The 23,716-nt window shown below is 35.1% G+C and overlaps 1 protein-coding gene and 2 long non-coding RNA genes across 3 annotated transcripts; all 3 read left to right on the top strand.

Moving 5' to 3' along the window:
• Window positions 1-8,845: 8,845 nt before the first annotated feature.
• Window positions 8,846-10,509, top strand: LOC130499705 (uncharacterized). Its single transcript, XR_008938596.1, has 2 exons — window positions 8,846-9,564; window positions 9,685-10,509. It is a non-coding gene; the product is annotated as an uncharacterized LOC130499705 (long non-coding RNA).
• Window positions 10,510-13,102: 2,593 nt separating this feature from the next.
• LOC108831150 (alpha-humulene/(-)-(E)-beta-caryophyllene synthase) lies at window positions 13,103-15,867 on the top strand. The gene is made up of 7 exons (XM_057003357.1): window positions 13,103-13,259; window positions 13,372-13,654; window positions 14,006-14,381; window positions 14,468-14,686; window positions 14,785-14,923; window positions 15,003-15,251; window positions 15,355-15,867. Exons 1-7 carry the CDS (start codon window positions 13,167-13,169, stop codon window positions 15,643-15,645), a joined length of 1,650 nt encoding a protein of 549 aa, XP_056859337.1. The 5' UTR covers window positions 13,103-13,166; the 3' UTR covers window positions 15,646-15,867.
• A 6,192-nt stretch (window positions 15,868-22,059) lies between these two features.
• Window positions 22,060-23,055, top strand: LOC130508017 (uncharacterized). Its single transcript, XR_008942673.1, has 4 exons — window positions 22,060-22,168; window positions 22,257-22,620; window positions 22,707-22,858; window positions 22,922-23,055. It is a non-coding gene; the product is annotated as an uncharacterized LOC130508017 (long non-coding RNA).
• Window positions 23,056-23,716: the final 661 nt, after the last annotated feature.

The following is a 23,716-nucleotide window of genomic DNA, read 5'->3' as shown; positions in this document are numbered from 1 at the left end:
AACTTCATTGATCCCAAGTTTGACATACGTCTTCTCTCACTTTGCTTATCGTAATTCATAACTCACGGTAAGTTATTTATAAATGTTTTATTTTAATTTTATAATTTGTACAGATGAAGATATTGAAGATCAAAACTCTCACAAATAATAGGGATTTGGACCATTGGTTTTGGCGTTTGCTTTAGTTTAATTTATTTTAGGAGTTTGATTTTATTACCTTGTCATGGGTTGGTTTTTGTTTACTATTAATATTTAAATTTTAAATAATACTATAAAATTATTTTATTACTGTTTAATTTACTTTAATTTTATTATTATTATTTTGTGTTAGATCACGAGTTAGTTCATTTAATTCATGATCTACATGATTTGAGTTCGAATTTACATATTAAAATTTATATAATAAATGAGCTGAGCTGAGCTAACTCATGAAAGAGCCGAGTTGGGCTGGGCTGAGCGAGGTAACTCATTTTGACACCCTTACTTTTGTAGCAGCAACAGTTCACTGCTTTTTTCCCCTCCGATTACATATCAGAATACTATCCTTGCTGATGTCACTGGCCAATTACCGGTTACAGGCGTTGTAACGCCCCGACCGCCCACGGCTAATGGGCCACCCACGCCCGCTCTCTCGGCCCGTGGGCTCCATCCCATCCGACGGTCGGTCGTTAATTTTTCAAGGCTCGAAATCATTGTTTACTGACCCTGCAATCACCACCCGACCTTTCCCCGTGCTTTGGCCTCACTCGCACGCTATCGCGAATCACTTCCGATAGGTCACCCATCCTTCCACTACTCCAGCTCAAGCACGCTTAACTCTGGAGTTCTTTCAGGATGTGCTCCGGAAAAGGTAAGTCAACTTTGGTGACATAGGTAGCCAAATCAATTCTCTTAAGCCCTTTCACATATCACAACTCGGGATGTTACAATTCACCCCCTCTCAAAGAACGCAACACCCTCGTTGCGCCCCACGACAGGTCTCAAGACGCCTCTCAGGTCAGAACTGAGACGGCTAACCAGCTCTGATACCACTTGTAACGCCCCGACCGCCCACGGCTAATGGGCCACCCACGCCCGCTCTCTCGGCCCGTGGGCCCCATCCCATCCGACGGTCGGTCGTTAATTTTTCAAGGCTCGAAATCATTGTTTACTGACCCTGCAATCACCACCCGACCTTTCCCCGTGCTTTGGCCTCACTCGCACGCTATCGCGAATCACTTCCCGATAGGTCACCCATCCTTCCACTACTCCAGCTCAAGCACGCTTAACTCTGGAGTTCTTTCAGGATGTGCTCCGGAAAAGGTAAGTCAACTTTGGTGACATAGGTAGCCAAATCAATTCTCTTAAGCCCTTTCACATATCACAACTCGGGATGTTACAATCAATTGGTGACAGCTTGTCCTGTGGGAATGCTGTTAAAGGGTGAGGACCTGGGTTCGAGTCTCACCAACAACCTAATTATGGAGTTAGTGAGAACTCATAATGGAGGGGTTGGGGTCGGTGCGCTGCAGCGCTGTGAGCTTGGGTCTACGGACGGGTGGTTCCGCAGGACAGGTTGTTACATAAAAGTCGACTTTTATGTAACAACCTGTCCTGCGGAACCACCCGTCCGAGATCAATTGGTGACAGCTTGTCCTGTGGGAGAGTTGTTAAAGGGTGAGGTCGGGGGTTCGAACCTCACCAACAACCTAATTATGGAGTTAAGTGAAAAAAACTCATAATAGAGGGGTTGGGGTCGGTGCGCTGCAGCGCTGTGAGCTTGGGTCTACGGACGTGTGGTTCCGCAGGACAGGTTGTTACAGGCGTGATCAAAAACTTCAGTTTAAATAAATAACAGCATATATGAACACAAAATAAAGAAAAATCACAACACACACAGAACACAATACAATAGGTGAAATTGACATATAAGTATTCATTCGACGGCAGTAAAAAAATAAAAGGAGAATAAACCACAGACCCTCAAAGGATGGTCATATATCAAAGTGTTCTATACTAATACCATAACATACTCTTCCCTTAGCTGCTGGCAACTCCTACATCTCCATCATTGTATATACAAATCTGGAAAGCTAAGAATACCATGAAAATATCACCAATAGTCCGACAATCACCAGGAAAAAAAATCAACTTAGATCAACACCCTGCTTGCGCGGAGGCTCTGTCACTAGTAAAGAATAATAATGGAGCAAACCATCTTTCATTCATACCATTATCTAACTCATGGCACTTAATGTGATCCTAATCAAGCTTAAAATAATACATAAGAGGATTTGGCATGCAAACATAATTAAAAGCAAAGCACACTTTGGCCGATCCTGAGATTTTGGGAGATGTGTTCAATTTAGTAAAAACTAGTATTATCTCCCGTGCATACACACGGGCATTTTTTTTATTTTTATTATAACATATATTACAAATTTACAGTGAATATAAATTTTTAAAAATATTTTTTGAGAGTTATTGGTAGACTTTTAATCTTTGTTGAGATATTTATAACATTTAACCGCCTAATATGGTTCCAAAACGCATGTCAAATATTGATCACTTAATCCAAAATCATTAAATATGAAAGGGCAAATATATATTTAGCACAAATACAATTAAAATGTTACTTTTAAATTTTGTAAATAATTTACGTTTTCGCTTTTCTTATATATATTTCTGTTTTCTATCTCGTTATTTTTATTTTCAAGTGCTATATTTATCCTAAAGTTTTTGTTTCTGAGAAAATCTACAAAAATGTATGTTGATCCAAAAATAGTACCACCAAAAAAAATACATGACTAACCTGAAGCTAGAGGTAGACATGAGTCTCGTTTCTTCTACCAGTAGACTTTCTTAATCCCCATTTTCTATCTCTTGTTATCACAACATTTTGTTTTTTCTTGAGGTGTTTTTTAAGTTGATCTGGGGCTTGTAAGTGTGCTTTCAAGGTGAGCTTCTTACTTCCCTTCTTTGAATTACACAAACACAACAAATAATCATGTGCCAGCAAATTGAAAACTACTTTAGTCCTTTAAAACAGAACTGGTCCAATTTATTAGATTCACCTTTTACTGCATAGAAGTATGTAGATTTTGCCAATATATAGAAGAAAAAAATTATAAATAGGTTAGAGAAGAAAAAGATTCATAAAAAAGAAACATGAAAGAAACAATGATTTGAGTCACACTAACCAGGAAATTATCAACTTTGCAGGAAGCTTTTCTATAGATTTTTTTTTTTGTTTTTTTTCTTGTTTTCTGTTAGAAAGTATTGCTGTGCAAGTGTTTAAAAAGATATTTGTAGTCTCGAGAGTGTTGATACAATCGTCAGAATATTAAAAAAAAAAGAATCAGAAGAAAGAGAATCAGTGGAGCCAATGCAGGTAGAGATGAATCTCTTAGTCTATATTTGAAAAGTGAATTTGCTACATGTCATCTCCACAATCAATTTCACAAAAAAACGATGACATGGTTACTAAAATTGATGACATGGCTTATAGTTAAATATGACATGGACAATAACATTTATTGCTGATATATATTTTTGGTAAACTTTATAAAATATGGCAATAATTCATACATTACATTTAATGCCGATTTATATTTTTGGTAAACTTTTTAAAAATGGTAATAACTCATAAATCATCCCTAAAATAAATATATTCAAATATGAATTATAAATTTCGAAATTTTATTTAATTTTACTTTTATAATTATAAAATTCTTATTACTAAAATTTTCAAACTTTTCTACATCTTTTTAAAAAGTAAATAAATTTTTAATCGTAATATCATTAGTCTATTTTAGATATCTAAATTTTTAAAAAATATTGTTTAGTTTTAATCTCTATAATATTATTTGAGAAGTTAGTTTTCTATGTGTCGCGCTCACGTTAATTCTTATGATGGTTAATTATAATAGTACCCTTAATTAATCAAATATATCTATTTGTCATTATTAAAAAGAAAAAATTTCCTTTTTATTTTGGTTTCCTTCTCTAAATAACCTATATAATGAAAAAAATTTGTAAATTTTAAAAACGAAAAAATATCTTTTATATATAATGCGATTCATGGAAACTTAACAAAATAATTTTGATTTTAGAGTAACTAAATAATTATCCCTTTAAAAGATAATCTTAAACAACATAATATATATTGTAATATAATTTTCTTATTTTAATTAATCTATTTCTCAAATTTATTACAAAAAAATTAAGTAACATAACACAAGATATTTTAATGAATAAAAATGCATCTTTTATTTTCTAATAAAGTATCCTTTTATATTTTTCCAAATCAAATATATAATAAAGAAAGTATTTAGAAAATTTATAATGAAAACATTTTTATATGTGATGTGATTTCATAAAAAAAAAAAAGTTCAGAAAAACAATCTTGACTTTATAAGTTTATAAGTTATTTTTATGCAACTTCGTACAGATCATGACTTTACTTTCTAATTTTGTTTTTTCAAATTAACATATACCAAATTATAAAAGATAGTAACATACTTACATATCTATGATGAAGAACCAAAGGAATACAATTAATTCAATTTGGTTGAGTTAAACTAGAAATAATATATTTTAGTTTGAAGGAATATATGTAACACAATATATCCACAAAATGAGTAATCGGACTAATCTAATTTTTAATACAAAATCAAACACTTAACTAAATATAATGTATTATTGTTCATATTGATATTTTTATAAATATAAACTATAGAACAATGTAACATACTATTAACTAATATGAGATCTCAATTAATATTATGAATATATATTAACCAAATATTGCCACTAAGTTCTTTTCTATAATTTATATATATGCATGAGGTTTCATAATACTATCGTTGTTATATTAATATCAGTAACTTTGAGTCAATTAAAACTTTAATTTATTTTTACTATTTAATTCTAGAAAAAAATATTAAATTATACATAATATTTCTAAAATATATTTACAAATCTAAGGCAATATCAAATTAAATGTAAACAACAAAATTAATTAATATTTTAATCTATAGAATAAACAAATTATGGTTGAATCAGAAAATTAGATATTATCTTATATATCCAAAATTATACCTATGATTAAAATAAAATAATATTATTTGAAAAAATAGCATATTGATTACAATATAAATTATTTAGTAATTTAAAAATAAAAAAAATTATAGGAAACTATTTAATATATTCATTTTATAAATATTTATATCCGTGCATGCGCACGGGAAAATCACCTAGTTAGAATCATCAAACAAGTATTAAAAATGGAATAAGATCATCATCTAGACTATCCACGTGAGCATAAAAACTCAGCCAATTATATGCTACTATTTTGACACATCACCCTTCTTTCTCGATACTAAATAGCAATTGGTTGAATTTTATTGATAGCTCCTTCGTCGACTCTTCTCATCCATCACCATCGTTTCCACTTTTCTCATACCACAGTTTCTTTACAATAATCGAACACCCATTCTAAATAATTGATTTCTGTTCTTAATTCTTTCATTCATACCGGATATGTATCCTTTCACCTCCCATTTGTTTGACCCCTATATAAATTGAATCATCTTCCCCTTACTAATACAGAAGAAAACTGAAACATGTAGTTGCTCATAAACTAAAGAAACAATCGTCACTGGCCATGTTCGTTTCGTGATCTGGACGCGGCATCCAGACGCAGACGCGGAACGATGTTCGTTTGATGCTAAACAAAGGTTAAGTTGGATCCAGCATCCAAATATATTTTCATAACTCATCCAGATATTTTAAAATTTCTGGATGAGATTTTTAAACGTTTCCAGAAACACTAAACTCATCCAAAAGTGTAAAAAGTCGATAATACCCTTAATTTATCCTAAAAATTAAAAAAAATTACCTAATTTCTAAAGGTAATTTTCTTCTCGCCGCCAAAGCAAATCTCTCTCTCTCTCTCTCTCTCTCTCTCTCTCTCTCTCTCTCTCTCTCTCTCTCACAAACACACACACACACACACATGTCTGAGAACATATCAAAATGCTCTACTGTTATATGATTTTCTACATGATAGAGCATTTTGATATGTTCTCCCCAAAACCAGAAAACCAAATTTTTCTCTCTAAAACCGGAAAACCGAATTTTTCCACCAAAATCCGAAAAAACTGAGTTTTCCGCCAAAATCCGAAAACTGAGTTTTCCAGTCAAAACCGGAAAATCAAGTTTTTCCGCCAAAATCAAAAAATCGAGTTTTCGGCCAAAACCAGAAAATTGATTTTTTCGGCCAAAACCCGAAAACTGAGTTTTCCCGTCAAAACTAAAAAAAATCGAGTTTTCCCGCCAAAACTGGATAACCGAGTTTTTCGGCCAAAACAAGAAAACCAAGTTTTTCCGCTACAACCCGAAAACCGAGTTTTCCCTCCAAAACCCGAAAATCGAGTTTTTCCGCCAAAACCCGAAAACCGAGTTTTAGGCCAAAATCCGAAAACCGAGTGTTTCAGCCAAAATCCGAAAACCGAGTTTTTCGGCCAAATCCCGAAAACCGAGTTTTTCGGCCAAATCCCGAAAACCGAGTTTTTCGGCCAAAACTTGAAAACCGAGTTTTCCCGCCAAAACCGAAAAACCGAGTTTTCCCGCTAAAACCGAAAACTGGGTTTTTCCGGCCAAAACCCGAAAATCGAATTTTTCCGCCAAAACCCGAAAACCGAGTTTTTCCGCCAAAACTGGAATACCAAGTTTTCCGACCGAAACCCGAAAATTAAATTTTCCGAGACTTAGTTAAATATTTTGTGTAAAAGTCATTTGAGTTTGATGTTATCATTGTTGTAAAACATGAAAATAGAGTTTAATGTTTATTATTGTTACATTATAATGTTATAAATCATGAAAAATTGAATTTGATATTTAGTTTTATTTATGTCTATTTTATTTGCAGTTAAACAAAAAATTTTACAAGTTAAAACATGAAAATTTAATTTCATTTTTTATAAAAAATGAAAAATTGAATTTAATGTTCATTTTTATTTATCTCTATTTTATTTGTAATTAAACATATTTTTTTACAAAAATATGTTTAATTACAAAAATATTTATGTTTAATTTTTGGTCATTTGACATAAAACTCATCCAAATACAAAAATACAGAATACAAAACGAACCTAACTGCATTTAGATATAGTTTCGAGACGCATGATCCCAAATCGACATCTGATTACTGCATCCAATTACTGTGTGCAGATGACGCGTCTGGAATTCTCATCCAGTTCAGGAAACGAACAGGGCTACTATTGTTTTCGTGTGATGGTGAAGTACAAAGTTCTAGCAATTTTGTTTCTATGGTTCCAGAAGAAGCCATGATCTCTAATCCAGACGGATCAATCGGAGCTCAGATCTGTCACCTCTGAAATTGAGACCATGATTTGATGGGTTGGATGTCGTCACTGAGGAAATCTCTGGCAGATCGATGCCAAAATGGTCGTTTACTGGATTACAAGATGAGGCCTTCAGCTGGAGCCAGAGCTAGATCGACGGCGAAGTTAACGGTGGAAATATTAGGATAGTGGGAATGAAAGCAGAGGAGACGGCGGGATCATGGATATATCAGACAAATATAAGATATTAACAGTAAGTCTTCTGAAACATTTTCTAAGAAGAAGACCACTCCTAAAGGTAAAAGCTTGGTTTTTGGAATTCCTGATCCTCAAGTAATTGATTTTTCATCCAAATGGATTTCATAGCTTACAGTAAATAGTTATTCTGAACACAATTTTTTTAATGTCAATTGTGAAGAGGCTCTGTTTATTCTGTTTGCTTACTTCTCTAACTGGTTGAGCGAGTCTCGGTGGTTTTAGAATCTTCTTATACCCCTCTCCATTGTCTTAGCCACTGTTCCTTTCCTTCTAGAATTACTTAATTCTATTTACTACCTTAAATTTAGGTTCATAGACTCCACCACCAGAGATTATTACCTTAAATTTATGTCCATATCCAGATTTTTTGGAACTATTTATAAAGTATTTAAACATTAGGTTTAATAATTTTATTAAAATCTATTATATTTTATTAATTTAGTTGTTAGGTGGATTATTTATTATCATGAAAAACAAATTAGTGTAAAACTAATTAAACTTGAAAATTCTTGAAATAAATAATTTTTTTATTAATTTAAACTTCAGATTTTCTTTTATTATGTCAAAGTAAAAAGAAAAAGAAACAAATATATAACATTATATTTTTCTGAATCACGTTTATTATTTTTGTATTCTATATAAATTTAAAATTTTTCATAATTTTTAGTATATAGTCCCGTCCGTATGACGGGTTAACCACTAGTAGAGATAATAATTAGAGCACTAATTTTATTGTTAATTAGTGGAATATCTAATAATTTATTTTATTTAAATATCCATTGTGTTGTACAAGTACTTGGTCAATCATAAACGGAAATTCGGATACTCATTGAAGTTCATATGGGTTTTTCGAATATAAATTCTATTTTATAACACATCTTAGATTATATTCTAATAAATTTGCAAATAATGGTCGGGTTCGAATAAATTCTAATAAATTTGCAAATAATGGTCGGGTTCAAATAAAACATATTAGTTTCAGATCAGTTTTGTATCATATCTTAAAACCTATAAAATAATCACATATAATTAGAATTGAAGTTATATCAGATCGGTTCAGATATATCCGAAATAAATTTTTAAATTTTAAAACAAAACATAAGAAATATATAATTATTTATATTGAGTATTTAAGGTACTTATTTAATTTTAAACACTTATTGTATCATATAATAATAAATATGATTGAATATATAAATTATATATTTATGTTTTATATATCTATATTAATTTGGACATTCAGATCGGTTTCTTCGGATAATTTTTCGGACTTTTTGGATTTTTGAGTTTTTTAGGATTACCCATTGGATTAGGTTAATAATATTTTGGATTCAAAAATATTTTATAACACTTTACAAAACCTTTTATGATTTTTTATACTTTGGACCAGATACATTTTGAGTTTTTCGGTTTGGGTAAGGTTCAAATTTCGGATTACATATTTTATGCCCAACCCTACATAAACTATTGAATAGCTTACACATAAAAACATGATTTTTTTACATCTAGAGACACATTTTCAGTTTCCAATTACATTCTAAGACACTTAGCACTTGTGACACACATTATTGTGTATGAAAGACATTAGTACCCTTTAACCAAAGACAAAACCAACTCTCTCATTAACTTGACATATCATAAACATCACGTGACTTGAATTTTTTTTTCTCTTCCCCCCGACGACTCCGATTGAGAAACCCTAACATTTCCATTGTTTCCAATCGACGACCATTACAATCACTCTGGTTTTGCCTCTGTTACTCTCTCTCTCTCTCTCTAATGACAGAACAGCCATCTTGCTGCTCTCTAGTCCTAATTGATACGATTTTCTCGCATCTCTCGTTCCTAAATCCAAGACTCTCCGCCGATTTGAAGAAACTCTAAGCCGGACAACTACTCTCCTCCTCCTTCTTGTTGAGGTCACTGTTGAATCACCACTCTCCATGATTTGAAGATAAAGGTTTGTACTTTAACTTCGATGCCTCTGTTTTAGTCTTCCTTTTTATTTGAGTTTTGGTAAAGTTTCATGCTTTTCTGGGATGTCTCCATTTTCTTAATTGAGATTTTTTTTTCTTTGCAGATGAGTTTTTGAAGACAAAAAATTGATAGCACGAATACACAATCGTCTTCTCCTCAAAGTAATCAAACATGGTGGAGGCAGCAGGAGAAGGAGAGGTTCGCATGTTTCTTGCCGCAGCGACTCCGAGTTCGTGTAAAAGGCACGGTGGCTACTTTAATGTCTTCATCTAGGTAAATAAGGCTTCAAAGACACATCCCTTGTACACAACTCGTCCATCTCCAACTCCCCAGTCACCTCCCTTGTCCACATGTACACACATCTCATGTACACAACTTGTCCATCCCCAACTCCTCAGTCCACGCCTCCCTTGTCCGCCCAACAGGACAACCCCGTTCCACACTCCACAAATCCCTGCTGAGCTAACTCAAAGCTCCCCTACACAGCTCCCCGTACACAACTACCTCCCCTACACAAGTCCGTCGTACACACTTCCCCTGATCACACTTTATCCATCCACAAATCCCATGTCCACAACACTCCTGTCCACAAGTCTCCCCTAGACAACACCACCGTCCACAACACTACAGTCCACAACAATTCTGTCCACATCACTGGCAAACACAAAACACCAATCATCAACCCACCAAGCTTTTCCTTATCCTCCACTCTTCCCGTTGTTGGAGCTATGACATGGCTCTATTGGAAGCTCCTCTAAGCAATACAACTAAGACACCCTCTTGGTTGTTTTTTATGTTACATATTTTTGCGTTTCCCTTCATCGGCTTTAGTGTATGTTTTGCATTTGTCATGTTCATGAACGCCTTTTACAATGTAATGGTCATATAGAAACTCATCTTTAGCTTCTTTAATCTACATAATTTTCCACTGACTTGTTTACTATTTTGTTAGTTTCAAAGAAACACTAAATGGTGCTCAACTAAACCACAATTGTTTTTTTTAAATAACTTAGGATTATTCCCTTTCTTGCTCAATCTCCAGCGGCGAACAATAATATTAAACTCACGTCGTTGTCAACGTTCTACACCTTTAAATTCACACCGCATGATCAGATCTTCTTTTCCTAATCCAACGGTTAGGAAACATTCTCACATATCCATAAACCTGACAAATTTAATGTTTTCAAACCAACGTCACTTCCACCGAACCGATTCCATATATCATCGCACAGTTGGTTTTGGTTCATTAAAGGCATAAATGTCCACTTTTCTTCTTCATACAAGATATTGTGTCTAACAAGCAGGATGTGCCCTTTTGTATAAAGTAAGGACATAATGTGTCTTATCTTGTAATCAACTCTAAAAACATATTAATTTTCTTTAGCCTAGTTGTTGACCAAATAGTTTAATTATCACTTCCACATTAAGTCGACGATCTAGGGGCTTGGTTTCCAGACTTTTTTTTTGACTAAGGTTCCCAGACTTTAATCTAACTAATGGAGCAAGTTAACATAAACACTTTAATCTAACTAATGGAGTAAGTTAACATAAACACTTTAATGTGGTGGAAATACAATTGATTATCCTTGTTTTGTTTGTTTGTAGCAAGTCTATACCGTCTAGCTGAAAAAGTTTAAAGGTGTTTTTACAATCTTCTTAGCAATTAAGGAAACATAAATTGCTATATCCCAGTGGAAATAAATTAAGTGGTGGGGCAACTTCTAACCAGATTCACATGTTAAAAGATAAGTGAAAATACGGTCATAAGCTCAACTAGAAAGGAGACTGATCATTCTATCTGAGATCTCCAAGATTTCCAGTTGTCTCAGCCCGAAACTCCTAGAAATTCAGGAAAAAAGAAGGATAAGGTTTTGATCACAAAAAAAAAAAAGGATAAAGTTAAAATGCCATTTTGTCAACTAGTAAAACGGGCCCAATTTTATTGTCGACTATCCTAAAAGCCAAAAATGGACAGATACTCGTACCTATGGTGGAAGATTTAACCATGCTTAAACCGTGAACAAAAATACCTTCTTGTAATATTTTTTTTTTAGTTTTTTTGTTTGTATTAAATGATTTATTTGTAATATTTGATCATAAATTTAGATTGAATTTTTTTTTTGAAGTTATAACAAAAATTAAAATTTAATAAAATATTCTTATATAAATTCAATTATCCTTATTAAATAGTATAGTGGTCATAATGCTTTCGAATTCCAAATATTTAGAATTTCTATTAACATAGATTTGTTTAAGAAAATAATCTCACTCTTTTATTGTTTATTCCTAGAACACAAAATACCCGCGCAATCGCACAGATATTTAATTTTAAATTTTAATTTGTGTTTGTACTAAATGTTATATTTGTAAATTTAATCATATTAAATTAAATATTATTTTTTATTTTTGCGTTTAACGTAAAATTTATCACCAATACTAGAGATCAACTTAATAAATCTAACATTTATATGATTAGATGTATGTGTAAGATATATAGCAAACAAAGTTTTTGAATGATAAGTATGAAAATAGACAATGTGGTTAGTATGCTATTATGTGTTAAAAAGAAAGGTTACTAAAAATGATATATTAGTTATAAAATTTGTAAGAAAAAAATAATTGTTAAACTTTTAACAAATTTGTGACATATTAAGATTAAAATTTGTAAAAAAATGAAATCTATACCCATATTTAGGTGGATTCTCCGGCGGACAAAGCCCATATTTTTCAGTGGACAATCTTTAAGTGTTAGTCGAGAGTTCTTTGGGACATCCGGATACCAAGATCATAACACACTAATATTAATTTATGATATATTATATTCTAAATCATGAAATAATGAATTATTTTCTAAGAAATATTTTTAATTTTCTTAATGCTTTTGTTAGAAATTTTTTTCTCAACATATTTTGTTATAATAAAAAATAAAAATATATTTATATTTAAAATAAATGATATTAAAAGATATTATGAGTAAATTAGTGAGATGTTGATTAATATTATCATATTTAATGAATATCTAAGAATTCACATATTTTAATGATATAAAATCGTAAATAATACTTTAACTAAAAGTTATTTTATAAAATGTTACTATTTTAATAAGATAAATGAACTTACAATCTAAAGTTTGTTGGGATAAAAAGATTTATCCATTTCTATAATATATTACTTAAGGTTATTTCTGATTTTGATTTGAGATTTTACCTATAATACATATATTCGAGATGGTGATTCTTTAGCCGTTATCTCGCAATATTTGAGAAATCATCGATGGACCAACCTTAAGTGGAATCAATTATAAATATTTTTTTTTTGTGCAAATCAATTATAAATATATAGGATTGAATAATATATATTGGTCTCGTATATCATGTTAAAGTAGAATTTGTAACATAAAACTAACTAGTTATAATAGTTTGATATATTTACCTTATATATTAATTAATATATCTTTTTACCTTGTGTTATGATATTTTTTTTCCTAATAGTTTCTACTTTCTTTTATATATATATAAGATATAAAGCTCCCTCGTTCTGGTAAAGCACCCCGAAACCACAAGTGAGGTGTTTGCTAACATAAACATGAGCATGGAGAGTGAAGTCCACCGTCCGCTAGCTGATTATTCAGCAAACATCTGGGAAGATCTCCTAAATTATTTCTCAAAGTCTGATCTTGTACGTATATTCTTTCATATTGTTCAATTCAAGCATTAAATATATGCATTGGCATCCTCAGCCTATTGTGACTTGATTCACTCAGGCATTCATATTCCTCCGTTTCATATAGGAAAGTACTGCTACATTAAAAGAAAAGCATATTACTCTAAAGGAGGCTGTGAAGGAATCGTTTATGGTTTCTAAAGTGAAACCGATGGAGAGCCTCATGTTCATCGACGCTCTATGTTGCCTTGGTGTCTCATATCACTTTGAGATAGACATCATAGAGCAATTGGGAAATTTATTTGATAGTCCTGGTTTTAATCCGTTGATACGACATGATGAATGCGATTTATACACTGTTGGGGTGCTTTTCCAAGTTTTCAGGCAATTCGGGTTCAAACTTTCAGCTGGTAATTATTTATATTTTCTCTATTTCAAAATGATATTTATTCAATTTTTCATACACACTAATAATAAATTTTAATGATAAATGCATAATTTTTGTGATTCTCTATTTCTTATAATTTTAAACCAATAAGCATTCAATAAATGCAATTTTTTTAAGTTTACAATTAATCATTATTAGTTAATAAAAATACATTGAAAGTAGAAAAATGTATCGTTATGAAACAATTTTTTCCTTTCTAAAACATGAATCATTATGAAATGGAGAATGTATTTTCAAATAAAATACATAAATGAAGAACACTGCAAACTTTGGATGATTTTCATTTAACCCAAGTTAATTTATACATATCAAGATGTGTTTGAGAAGTTCAAGGGCGAGGATGGAAAGTTTAAAGAACACTTAGTGGCAGATGCAAGCGGTATATTAAGCTTGTACGAAGCTTCACAATGGAACACTCACGGAGAAGATATTATGGACGAAGCTCTCGCCTTTTCAAGCTGTCATTTGAAAGAAATTTCTTTTCAATCTATCCCCCAGCATCTTGCAGTACGCATCAAGAATGCTCTAAAGCATCCTTACCACAAAGGCATCTCAAGGATAGAAACGAGGAGTTATATATCATACTATGAGGCAGAAGAGAAGCGTGACGCAGTTTTACTTGAGTTTGCAAAGGTAGATTTTAATATGCTCCAAAGGTTGCACCGCACAGAGCTTGCTTGCGTAACAAGGTACTATATGAGATGAGCTGCTCAACGCATGTAAATGTACGTGTGACATGAAGTTCATCTTCTTCTTTTTTTCCATTACATTTCAGGTGGTACGATGAAATGGAAATCAAATCTAAAGTAGAATACACGAGGCATCGAATAACAGAGGCGTACTTGTGGTCGCTTGGCGCATATTTCGAGCCTCAATATTCTCAAGCACGAGTTACATTTGCTATTGCACTAATCATATTCACTCTGCTTGATGATACGTATGATGCGTATGGTACAATGGAGGAACTTGAGATTTTCACAGATGCAATGGAAAAGTACTCGAATTGCAAAAAAATTAAAATACAAACTATGTACTATAGAATTTTAATTTTCCTTATGACTATGATTTATATGATATGGTTGGCTTTAATAGGTGGCTTCCCGATCCGCCTAACATGATACCTGAGAGCATGAAGTACGTGTACCGTATCACGGTAGATTTCTATGACAAACTTGAAGAGGAACTTGAGAAAGAAGGAAGGTCAGGTTGTGGCTTTCATCTTAAGAAATCAGTTAAGACCACAATAATCAACCTTCAATTTCATTTTGTTTCGTATATATATTCAGACCTAATGAATTATTTACAATCAGTTGAAGGCAACGGCGAATGGATATATGCAAGAGGCAAAATGGTTGAAAGAAGATTACACTGCTACACTTGACGAGTATAAAGAGAATGCGATAGTGTCTTGCGGTTACTATCCCTTGACTGCAATGACATTCGTGGGAATGGGAGATGTCGCAAATCTTGATGCTTTTGAATGGTTAAGCTCTAAACCTAAAATTAGGGTAGCTTCTGAGATGATTTGTCGATACACAGATGACATTTCTAGCTACGAGGTGAGCAACTAATAATTTTATTGTTCGGAGTTCGTATAGTCCTAATTACAAACATGTTTCTCAAACTGAATAAATTTGGAAAAAAATATATTATGGTTTGCAGTTTGAACGAAAAAGGGAGCATGTAGCAACGGGTATTGACTGCTATATGAAGCAGTTTGGTGTTTCGAAGGAGCAAGCAGTGGAAGGAATAAATATCATGCTTTCTGATGCATGGAAAGACATGAACCAAGAGCTAATGAGGCCTCATTCATGTCCTTTCCCTCTTTTGATGCGAATTTTTAACATATCCCGTGTCATCGATGTATTCTATAGGTACCAAGATTGTTACACCCACCCTGAGTTCCTGAAAGAGCACATCGTCTCCTTGTTCATCGAAGATATACCCACTTAAAAACATCAGTGTGATGTTTCCTACATATCTATGGAGTAATAAAATGATGGTCAAATAAATTTCTAGACTCTTAAATCGTGTCGCTCTATATGCCATTTGTATTTCCGTTGTATGTGTGGTTATAATGCTGGTTACATCCATTTCCATTTGATTTCTATTTGTATTTGTATTTATGTTGGATAGTCCATTTGTGTTTAAATAATTATTTGAGTGAGTTGATTTCTTTTCTGTTTTTATAACTCAGCTGGAAAATTACGAAAATTGTAATTTTATTTTTTGAAAAAATGTTAAATTTTATTCAAATAAAAAAAAGCTTATTTACAGATTCAAGTGCTTCACTTTTACAAGAGAATATTACTCAAAAAGACTTTAAAAGCTCCACTAATTTCTTCCAAACCAAACCTCCATAGCTTTATCATGCTTCCCACCAGGCTTCCTCCTTAAAGATGCGATTCTGTTTCAAATCTGTTTATCCAACCTTCCAAAACCAAACCTCCATAGCTTTGTCGAAACCCTCTCTCGAAGCCCATTCACCAAAACCTGAATCACTTGAGACCACTGATATAAACTTCTATTCCCCGCCAAGTTCCCAACGGTGCTTCTCCAAACTTCTCTTGAATAAAAGCATTCAAAAAATAAATGATCTCTAGTATATATAATGCCTTTCTTTTCTCTCTTTTCAGAGTAGACACGTCAGATTTTTTTAAATGCATGTGGGTCCTCCTTTTCCGGTTTATTTGAAAGGTTGATTCGTTTTTGGTTTGATTTTACATGTTTTGGTTTGATAATCCCAGAAGTTATTGTTTGGTGTGGGCCTTGCGTAGTGTTTTAGTTAGGTCTGGGCCTTGGTCCTTTGTATGATGCGTTAGCAAATAAACTTTTTTTGGATCGTGCAAGGTTTCGTCGTTATCTTCTTCCAGAGAAAACTTGCCCCCTTTTGTCTTCCTTAATCTGCAAAGTAAAGCTTTGCATCTCTTTGCATTCCCTGCCCCCTTCAATGTATTCTTCAAATTCGACAATTAGTGTTGTGTTATTCACATTAAAGTTTGTAACGATTCCAAACTCTTCGTTTGTTGGTTGTGATATATATATAAATAGTATATGGTGTGAAAGAGGAGAACTTTAGGGTTTCTCTTGAACACTATTTTATTAACTTAGTTCTTTACAAGAGATAAGCTTTAGCTTATATACAAGGTCAAGAATGATCTAGACTAAAGGGCAAAACTGTAAAGGAGCAAAGGTGTTGTTGTGGAGGTGCAGCTGGCTCGGAACCGTACAGTTATCCTCTGTTCTGCAAGAAGACAAAGAGTACGGAGGAGAAGAAGACCGTTGAACACACTGGGCTTCTTCTTTCTTTGTCTTGGGCTGGACTTGGGCCTGTATCACACTAACATCCCCCCGCAAACTTAGCGTAGAAGTATCTTCAACGCCAAGTTTGAGTCGCAAACTCTCAAAAGCTTGACGAGGAAGAGCCTTAGTAAAAATGTCTGCAATTTGCTGAGCTGCTGGGATATGACGCGTCTCAATTAAACCCAAGGCAACCTGCTCCCTTATGTAATGCCAATCACGATCAAAATGTTTTGATTTCTTATGAAGAGCCGGGTTGGTAGTGAGATAGACTGCCGATAGATTATCACATAGCATCACAGTAGCATGATCTTGAGGAATGCACAGATCACGCAACAACTGAGAAATCCAAGTGACCTCCTGAGCTGTCTCTGCCAAAGCTCGATACTCTGCCTCTGTAGAGGAACGAGACACCGTTTCCTGTCTCTTAGCTCACCATGAAACCAAGTTTTGGCCAAGAAACGTACAGAAACCAGTAGTTGAACGTTTAGTGTCTTGACAACCACCCCAATCACTATCACAATACGCCAGTAAGGACAACTGATCATTTTGCTTGATATGAAGACCAAACGCCATTGTACCTTTCAAGTAGCGAAGAATTCGCTTTAGCAACGCGAAGTCTGTCATGGTTGGAGCATGCATTCTTTGACAAATGAGATTGACAGCATACTGAATATCTGGACGAGTAATGGTCAAATATTGGAGCTTTCCAGCCAGACTTCGGAAATAAGTTGGTTCAGAGAAAAGAGTATTGTCAGTCTTCTCAATACGCTGTGGCAGAGGAGTAGGCATCAGATTGCAGTCGGTCATCAAAGCAGCATGTAAAATCTCTCTTATGTAAGCTTGTTGATGAAGATACAAACCAGTCGAGTAACTTTCCATCTCAATGCCCAAGAAGTATGAGGGACGACCCATATCTTTCATAGAAAACCGATGAGAAAGAGACTTCACCAGTTCATCTAGAAGAGATTGTTGACTTCCAGTGAGGAGAATATCGTCCACATACAGTAACAGAACCATGAATCTCCCTTATCTGTTGTAAGTGAACAAAGAGGGATCAGAGAGACTGCACACAAAGCCAAAGTCAATCAAGAAATTGCTAAATGTGTTAAACCAGGCCCGTGGTGCTTGTTTGAGGCCATATAAAGCTTTCGTAAGCTTGCAAACATGATATTGGCTTCTCTGGATCAACAAAACCCTCAGGCTGATACATGTAGACAGGTTCCTGAAGATCACCATGAAGAAAGGCACTGGAGACATCCAGTTGTTTAATGACCCAACTCAGAGCCGTAGCAACATTCAACATCAACCTTATAGTTGCAGTACGCACCACCGGACTGAATGTTTCCAAGTAATCCAACCCTTCTTCTTGAGCACAACCCTTAGCCACCAAACGAGATCTGAGCTTCTTTACTGTTCCATCTGGATTTAGCTTCACCGTATGAATCCAGCCACTGCGGATCACATTCATATCCTCAGTATATGGAACAAGAGACCACGTGTGGAGCATATGAATTGTTCGCATTTCTTGAGAAACTGCATCATTCCAACCAGGATGCTTCATTGCTTCCTCAATATTCTTTGGAATAGCCACTGAGTACTTGGGAGCAAGCAAAGCATATCTTGTGTTTGGCTTGTGAATGCCACCTTTGGCACGAGTCTGCATTGGATGAACATTCACAACCTATTCTGGAACATGAGGGACCTCCACTACCTGCTCCACTTGATCATGATCATGAACTGCAGCATGATCATTTTCAACAACAACTTCCGCAGGAGGAGTCACCGGTGGTTGAGGAACAGTAAAGAACCTGGAGACTTGAGATTCTTCTCTTTCCAGACCATCCGAGCTCGTAATTGATTGCCATGCTTTCATCAATGACGTGTCGTAGTGAGGAAGAAACTCTTTGTATTTCGCTTTGAATGGGAACAAAGTCTCATCAAAAATAGCATGGCGAGTGATATAAACCTTGCCAGTTGGAGGAAATAAGCATCTATAGCCTTTATGAAGACTGCTGTAACCAACAAGGACACATTGGAGCGACTTGGGATCAAATTTGTGATGCTGAAGATCTCTCAAACACGGATAACACGCCGAACCAAAAGCTCTCAACGCTTTGTAATTTGGCTTTACTTTGAACAACAGTTCATAAGGACTTTTGTTCTTTAAGGCTTGAGAGGGGAGAAGATTGCTGATATAGCTTGCTGTAGTAAAAGCCTCAACCCACAGATGGAGCGGAAGATGGCTTTGAAACATCATTGAAAGACCCAACTCTGTGAAGTGGCGATGTTTCCTCTCAGCTAAGCCATTTTGCTCAGGTGTGTGAGGGCAAGACACTCGATGAATGATGCCATGCTCTTGAAAGAAGGACTGTAATCGATTGTTAACAAACTCCCCTCCACCATCGGACTGAAAGACTTTAATCTTGGTTTCAAATTGTGTTTCCACAAGTTTCTTAAATGCAACAAACACATTGAAAAAGTCTGATTTAAGCCGAAGAGGATAAAGCCACGAAAAACGAGTACAATCATCAACCAATACAGCATAATAACGAAATCCTTGACTAGTCTCAATTGGAGAAGGACCCCACAAATCACAATGGATCCTTTCCAGAGGGTTCAAAAGATGAGAATGAGACTGAAAGAACTGCAGTTTATGACTCTTTCCCATCTGACATGGTTCACAGACATGACTGCTTCTACTTTTATTAATAACGATATCTTTGGAGAGCTTGAGTTGTTGGAGAACTTGGAAGTTAGCATGACCCAACCGCAGATGCCAAATGTCTTCAGACGCAGCAACTTGACGATCAGCAAAATGAGCAGCTACCTCTTCATTCTTCAACTGATAAAGACCTTTATTTCGCGGACCTTTGGCCACCACTTTCTCCTTAAGGAGATCAATCAGATAAACAAAATTAGCATCAAAAGAGACTCCATAAGGATGATCCACACACAAACGTGACACAGACAGTAATGACCGCTGAATATCAGGACAAACTAGAACCTCACTTAATGAGATTTTACCTGAAGTAGAAGAGATAGTGGCTGAGCCAACATGAGTAATGGGAAGATAAGCACCATCTCCTACCATTACTGCACCAGTCCCCTCATACGGATGCACACCCTGAAGATTTGTTGAAGAGGAAGTGATGTGAGCTGTCGCACCAGAATCAGGAATCCAGTCTCTGTCATCTGAAATACGCAGAGAGTTGAGAGCAGCAGAAGGTTGATAATTGTTATCAAACCTATTGTAACACTTTAACTCAGTGTGACCAACTCTCTCACAAATTTGACAAGTAGGACGACCATTCTGTTGATTAGAGACCGGTGCTTGAGTAGAGGTCTGATGCTGAGGAAATCCTCTGCCACGACTTGAATAACCTCCACGACCTCTATAGTAACCAGACCTTCCTCTTCCCCTGTAGTTTGGATTGTACCCAGGGCCTGTGTTTTGAGCTGCAAACGCCATGTGAGGGTTGATTGTGGGGGATTCTTCATAGGACTTTAGTTTCAAATCAAAGCCTTGAACCTCTGAGACAACATCATTGAAAGTTGGAGCCGGAAACTTCGTTAAAGAGCTTTGAATCACCGTTGTAATGGGATCAAACTCTCGACCAAGGCCATTGAGAAACCCAAAAATTTTCATTGATTCATCAACAGGTTTCCCAATAGCACTCAACGCATCACACACAGCCTTAAACTCACGACAGTAAACAGCCAAAGTCTTGTCCTTTTTAGTGAGAAGTTGAAGACTACGCCTAAGAGAGAACTCACGAGACACCGAGCTCTTGTTAAAGTTATCAGCCAGAGAAATCCAAACCTCACGAGAAGTAGACAACGTATGAACTGAACCAAGCACTTCCTCCGATAACGTACCAAACAACCAAGATCTGACCAGTTGGTCAGTACAGAACCACGCTTCATACTGGGGATTGGTCTCTTCAACATTCTCTGTTCCGCGAAGAACAACACGAGTCTGAGGAGGAGCTACGACCTGACCATTAACAAACCCCAACAGCTTCTGACTTGACAAGAGAGATTCAAACTGAGTCTTCCACAGTAAATAGTTATTGTCATTGAGTTTGAGAGTAACACAACTCAAGACATGAACTTTACTAGGAAAAGGATATGTAGTAACAGGATCCGCCATACTCGTTAAAGTCTTGACGGCTCTGATACCATGTGAAAGAGGAGAACTTTAGGGTTTCTCTTGAACACTATTTTATTAACTTAGTTCTTTACAAGAGATAAGCTTTAGCTTATATACAAGGTCAAGAATGATCTAGACTAAAGGGCAAAACTGTAAAGGAGCAAAGGTGTTGTTGTGGAGGTGCAGCTGTCAAATATTGTGAAGGTTCATCCAAGCCGCAACCATCTGTTAGTGTGATACAGGCCCAAGTCCAGCCCAAGACAAAGAAAGAAGAAGACCGTTGAACACACTGGGCTTCTTCTTTCTTTGTCTTGGGCTGGACTTGGGCCTGTATCACACTAACAGATGGTTGCGGCTTGGATGAACTTTCACAATATTTGACAGTTTCTATTTTTCCTTCCGGTTTACAAAAAGATCTCATAAATGATGTCTTCTTGCGATGCCGCTTTCGTTTCCCCAACATCCTTCGACGCTCTCAGGCTGGGTCGGTCTGCCCAGTTCATTGTAGCTCGCCCTCTCTGTTTTTGGGACTTCAGAAACATCAACAACCAAGGTGACATTCATGGGAATCACCTTCCTTTTCCTTGATGAGCAGGTATTGTACCAATAACCATTTATTTACGATCCCATTTTCCAGAACGCCTAATGAATTGAGTTAACTTTTTCTTTTGTTTACAGAATTCTGTGAATCCCAAAAATATTTGTAGGTTTGTAATATCTGTTCAAATTTTTGGTTCAAATCGGTTTTGGTAAATTCATTTATTTTCGAGATTAATTTATGCTACAACCCATTACAAACGAAACACTCATTGTTCTGCAGGTAATCGGTACCTCAACTCGACCCCTAGGTAAGAATCCAGTTTGATTATATTGATCCAGAATTAAACACTTACTAACATATATGATTTACTCTCAGCCAGTTGATGAAGCTTTCTCTTGCATCGATACCAAAGAAGAGATAAAGAAAAAGGAACATGTCTCCATATGAGAACTAAACAAATTCATTCCAACTCCGATGAGCAGGTAACGGTAATATTTATTTAGAGTTGGAGGTATTGTTTAATAAGTTGAAATGAGACTTATAAGATAGTTTGTAAATTGCTTGGTTAAGATACAAGAAGCAGAATTCATTTGCAAGGCTCGGGTTGTTGAGGTTCTCTGACAGAATGGTTGGTCTTTTGTTTCATGCACTGGCTGCAGCAGAAATCTAGACAAATCAGGCACTTCTCTATGTTGCAACCTTTGTGTTAATGCCCAACGTCACCGGTGTTATAAAGTGAGAATTTTATAAAGTTTTGTATCGGAATCATTGTTTATTGGAGACCATTTTTTCTCCATTGTTCTCGCTAATAAAAACGTTTAAACATGTTGAATTATCAGTTGATGATGGCAATGACAATGCTACTTTTGTGGTCTTCGACGGAGAGATGCCTAAACTCACTAAGAAAGATGCCGCTACTCTTACTGTCGATGAGGTTTGTTTTCAAAAACCACAAGTTTTATACGAAGCATAGAATTGTACAAATCATTGTGGAGTTACTAAATGTTTCACTCAATTCAGATAAATGGTGGTGGGGGCGAGCAGCTCCTGCAGTGTCTAGAAGAACTTGGTGGAAAAAAATTGTGTTCTAGATCCGTGTTACCCCGTTCAATTTCACCCAAAACCACCGCACATTCACTGTTTCTGGAATAAGTGACCACATCGAACCTGAGGTATTATATATATGATTCTGTTAAACGTCACGTTATATTAACACATGTTCAACCGTTATACAGACTTTCAACACCAATGAAGCTTCAATTGTTGGTGTGGAGAGTGGCCAAGCATCTGCTTCTGCCAGTACTTTTTTTGAAGTGAATGTATGATCCAAATCCAACCAGTGCTAAAGGGAAGGATGGTAGCCGCAAACCGAAGCTGTGATCAGTCAACCTAACTCTGCTCCCGTTTCATTTTTTTCATTTCCTTAAATTACTATACATCTCTCCTTTTGGACTTTCCAGTATTTTCCAGTTTCGAATTATGTTTGAAAGCCATTTTACGGCTACGCACCTCATCTGAGAAAAACACATTTTTAGTTTAAAACTACGATGGGTTGACGTTTTATTAAGTACGATTGTAAGAAAATGCAGAAAATGTTATTTTGCATACCGACCCATATGGCATTATTAACATAAGCCACCAGACAACAAAAACTTAAACGGGTACTATTTAGGAAAACTAGGTATGGGCATTCGGGGTCCCAATCGAGTTTCGGCTTTATCTGATCGGATTTCGGTTTTTCGGGTTTATCAAAATCAGCCCCATTCGGATTATTTGAAAGTTCGGTTGGGGACCGGTTCGGGTTATGTCGGGTTCGGGTCGGGGTTAGTAAATCTTCAAAGAACCGGTACAACCCAATGTACTTTCGGATTCGGGTCCCAATCGGTTCTTCAATTTTAAAATATCTGATTTGTACCTACTTTGTTACCAAAACATAAGTAAAATTGGTTTGTTTTGGTTTCAAATACCTAATTTATACTTTTTTGTAACTAAAGCATAAGTAAAATCAATTTAAAAATAAGAAAAACACA

This window comes from Raphanus sativus, chromosome 2, assembly GCF_000801105.2.
Source record: "Raphanus sativus cultivar WK10039 chromosome 2, ASM80110v3, whole genome shotgun sequence".
In the NCBI taxonomy this organism is placed as follows: domain Eukaryota; kingdom Viridiplantae; phylum Streptophyta; class Magnoliopsida; order Brassicales; family Brassicaceae; genus Raphanus; species Raphanus sativus.
This window is presented reverse-complemented; position numbering and strand designations above follow the sequence as displayed.